General features: G+C 36.7%; 1 protein-coding gene across 5 annotated transcripts in view; it reads right to left on the bottom strand.

The window, feature by feature from the left end:
- LOC128250786 (uncharacterized) overlaps positions 1–4,425 on the bottom strand; it is a 27,658-nt gene that overhangs the window by 22,865 nt on the left and 368 nt on the right. For 3 of the 5 annotated variants that reach the window (XR_008266766.1, XR_008266767.1, XM_052976715.1), the window contains exon 1: positions 1,348–2,109. Coding sequence is in view for 2 of the 5 variants with exons in the window: in XM_052976715.1 (XP_052832675.1) it covers positions 1,348–1,686 (339 nt within the window). In the remaining 3 variants the exon portion in view is untranslated. Of the gene's footprint in view, positions 1–1,347; positions 2,110–2,574; positions 2,753–3,249 lie in introns of those variants that run through there. The other 2 variants (XM_052976716.1, XR_008266768.1) reach the window with 2 other exon arrangements.

The following is a 4,425-nucleotide window of genomic DNA, read 5'->3' as shown; positions in this document are numbered from 1 at the left end:
TAAAAGCAAGCTTCGCTTGTTTATTTACGTTTGTCGTAATTTGAATTTAACATATGAGAGCGTCTCATAAAGCGAGATTTATATATCTTAATTTGCAGAGGAATTTGTGGTGGGTAGTTTAGCTTAATCGGTCAAAGCATCGTCACATGTAATGACGGGGATGTGAGTTCGGGTCCACAGCTAGTCACCTACACTTTTCTCTGCAAAATAGGGATAGTTTATCCTGTTCAGGCTATATTATTAACATTATTCTGCGATTGAGAATTTAAAATCACTTCTTTAACTTTCTAAAAAATATAATGTATAATCTATTTTATTGTGCCATTAACCACATCGATTGTTCGAATGTGGTCATGCTTTCAAAGGGAAACACCCGCGTCTTGAGGCAGATTTCAATTCTCATGCTTTTTGGGACAGGTAGTCAGTAAGAAAGTAAAGATGGGAAGATCTAATTTGTAAAAGAATAGGAAAGGAAATATATAAAGTGTTATAGAGGGAAAGGGGACAGTCCAAAGTGAAGAAAAATAAAACTATTAAGACTCTTACGAAAAACATTGTGTACTGAATGTTTACCAAGAAAATGGTTTACACAATGAGTCCAGGAGTTATTTTCTTAATTGTTTTAAAAATAATATTGAATGAATTTGCACCTGCTCAAAATCAAAATTGCTTTCAATAAATCCAGTACAGGTATTATTCATCATCATAAAACTCATTAATCTTATGAAACAGTAATGCGATATGATTTACATAAAATATGACTTTAAAAATTATATAAAATATAAAAAATCGAATGATATTAACAGTACATTAGACAACACAAATGGAGCGATGATCAGGCCACGCTCCGACCCCACAAGCCCCGATCTATCGCTGGTACCTTTTTTTCCCCGTCTATTCACACGGTTCTTTGCACGCATAACACTCGTGCAACATGCTTCCATCTCTTTTGGAACGTACACTCCGACAGACATCTCCTCTCCAACATCTCAATTTTGGGGGCGGGGATGAATCGATTACATAGACCCTAGTCGATGTAATCGAACTGGTACTTAATTTATCGACTCTGAAAGGATGAAAGGTGAAGTCGACCTCGGTGGAATTTGAACTCAGAACGTAGCGATAGAAGAAATGCCGCTAAGCATTTCGGCCGGCGCGCTAACGGTTCTGCCAACTTGCCGCCTTTCTTGTACTAAAAAATAAAATCGTGGCTCCTCTTCTTCTTCTTAATAACTCGGTTTCTCTATCTCTGTGTCTCTGTTTGTCACACTTTTCCTTATTCGGTCTGCGACTTCACCCGTTCTTTCAATTAGAAATTTCAATTAAAACACCATTAAAATTATTTACCTTTTCTGTAGCTGCGTAGCAATAAGCATGACGATCTATTGATACTATTGTATCAAGACAAGGCATTTTCTCCCACAAACATTTGTAAAACCTACAATCCAGATTTCGGCTGAGGGTAATGCATTCGTCTCTACGATCTGCCAAAGAAATGAGAAACACAAAATTGACAAAAATAAATTCTTGTTGTTGCTGCTGCTGCCGTTGTCCAAGGTGATGGTAGAAGAGGAGGTCGTGATGCTGGTGGTCGTAATGATGGTGGGAGTGGTGGTGTTGATGTCGATGGTGCTGGTGCTGGTTATGTATGTGGTATGATTTGTTATATAACCACGTGTTCAGCATTGTTCAAGCATACCTTTTATGAAAGCTACTCCGGTTGTAACCAATCTAGCTATTCTGTTTTTATAAATATCTAGAACTGCATTATGTAATATGTCGTTTTCCTTTATTACGAAGGCAGAGTGTAATTTGAGGGTCATTTGGCAGCTATTTCTAGCAGGCCGAGAGACCATGTGGAGGCTCACCGTTGTTGTTGTTGTGTGTATGTATGTATGTATATAAATTATGCTATGTCGAAATTATTCCGTGTGGGTGTCAGGCTTTGCCAAGGATGCGTACTATTAAGACTCCTGTATACTTTCCTTTGCTCATCTCTCCCATGCTGCTTATGCTCATTGATCTCTCTTTTGACGCTAGCTCTTTCTCTTCAGCCTGCCTTCTCTTCAGCCTGCCTTCTCTTCAGCCTGCCTTCTCTTCAGCCTGCCTCTTCAGATTATTAAAGAGAAAATTAACGAACTTTGTATCTTGGTTATGGCATACACATGACTGACAAACATAAATATGGATATAAATTGTCAGTAGATATTAAAACAAAATAATGGTGCAGTAGCTGTCCGTCTTTACGTTTTGTGTTCTAATTCCGTCGAGATCATATTTGCTGTTATCCTTTCCGTATTCTTAGCTGCTACTGGTTTGTGGAGGTCTTTGCGTAAATAACGGAGTGAAATGTTATATTACATCATAGGCGACCAAATCGATCTCGACATTCCTAGAAAGCAATAATGCAATTCAATCCTCCTTCAGAGACTGATATTGTCCAAAGACAGCCGAGAGCTTTGTGATCTTACTCTACAGCTGATGAGGAAAAGTGCCACAATATAAGCAATAAGTGACATATAAGTAATATATATTGATAAATACATACATACATAGATATACTAATACACTAACCTGTTGAATCTGGCTTGGATTCTGCGTAAATGGCGAACGCTTGGATTGTTAAAGTTAAAGACGTCAAAAAGCAGTGAAAGGTCTCTGCATGTTTTCCTTTTCTTTCTATTCATTTAAGTACCACTGTCTTGAACTGCTGTCATTACGGTCGGCTGCCTTCAACTTTTATTCCCAAAATCTGTCGTGAAAATGATAGTTTTTGGTTTCTATATATTGATGTATGGATATATGCATACATAAACGTGCATGTGTGTGTGAGTGTATATATGAATTTATGAAGTGTCATCGAAAACTTTCAACTGGAAAAATGCAGAATTATCGGAATTATGGGCATTAAAAGTATTGGGACACCGCCTTGAAGTATTTACTCGAGCGAATCGATCCTAGTACTCATTTTAAAGCCTGGTACTCATTCTAATTATTTAGAGGACGGAAACAAACCAACATCGTTTGCTAGGGTGCAAACACACAAACACACTCGAATACACACGCATACACACACACATACAGACACACAGACACACAGATAGATAGATAGATAGATAGATAGATAGATAGATAGATAGATAGATAGATAGATAGATAGATATAAACTATGAGCTTATTTCAGTTTCTGTCTACCAAATGCACCCACAAACATTTAGTCGGCTCGGAGATGTAGTAGAAGACACCTACCTAAGATGCCGTGCAACGGGACTGCACCCAGAACCATGTGGTTGGGGAACAAACTTCTTACTATGCAGCCACACCTATTAAAAAGAAATTGTAACATTTACCCAAGTTAGATTTGAACACAGGAAATAAATGTACTCATTGTTATGCTGAAAGTAGTTAAACAGTACTCCACCAATGTAAATTTGCTAAAAATATACGTACTTTTTAGACTTTTTGGTGTTGATGAGTGAGAGGTAGTTATAACTCTCCAAGATTTATATATATATTTGTGTGTGTGTGTGTGTGTGTGTGTGTATCTAACCACCTCATGACAATTGGTGTTGGTGTGTTTACGTCCCTGTTACTTAGTTGTTCGATAAAAGATACCGTCATAGATACTAAATTTCAATGTAAGTACTGGAATTGCTTTGTTCAGTCAAACTCTTCAAGGTAGCATCCCAGAATGACCGCAGATAGAAAATATTTTGTCATGTCTGGGGACAAAACTCGGATCAAGCGGTAATACGTGAATGGGGCAATATTGACGTTGCTTGTTACAACAGATAACTATTTGATATTTTGTCCAAAATATTTGACGACTTAAAAGAAATTTAAAGAACGTTTAGTTCCATATTAATTTGTAGGAATATTTTTATTTATATGTTCTTAAATTTTTATGGATACTCAGTATACAATAAAATTGTTATTAAAAAATTGTTATGAAATTTATCTCGATAATTTCCAAAGCAATAATGAAATTTACTAGCAAGTGAAATTTAAAGAAAATCATAAGATACAGACATAAGCATACATGTATGCAAGCGTACGTACATACACGTATGCCTACTAGATAGCAACAAACGTCCGCCTTTGCCAGCCGCAAACGGGCTTCCATAGACCCTCTTATACAATTAAACCAACTATCCAAATTTTGATCAGTAAATCTGTAATATTTTCTTCTGTTACAAATAAGAAAACTTTTACTCACCAATTTATTATCCACTGACCGGATTTTGAAACGGCACTCTTCACGTCGTGATATTTTGCTTATATGATTATGGCGGCATTAACAACGATAGCACTAATATTCATATAGCACATCTTTGAGCTATTTTAGACGACGTAAGCATTCTTCTCACTTAACTATCTTCGCATTTAAATCAAGATGGATTTCTGTACAAAGAAAATGCCCGTGAC

This window comes from Octopus bimaculoides, chromosome 25 (assembly GCF_001194135.2).
Source record: "Octopus bimaculoides isolate UCB-OBI-ISO-001 chromosome 25, ASM119413v2, whole genome shotgun sequence".
Classification (NCBI taxonomy): Eukaryota; Metazoa; Mollusca; class Cephalopoda; order Octopoda; family Octopodidae; genus Octopus; species Octopus bimaculoides.
This window is presented reverse-complemented; position numbering and strand designations above follow the sequence as displayed.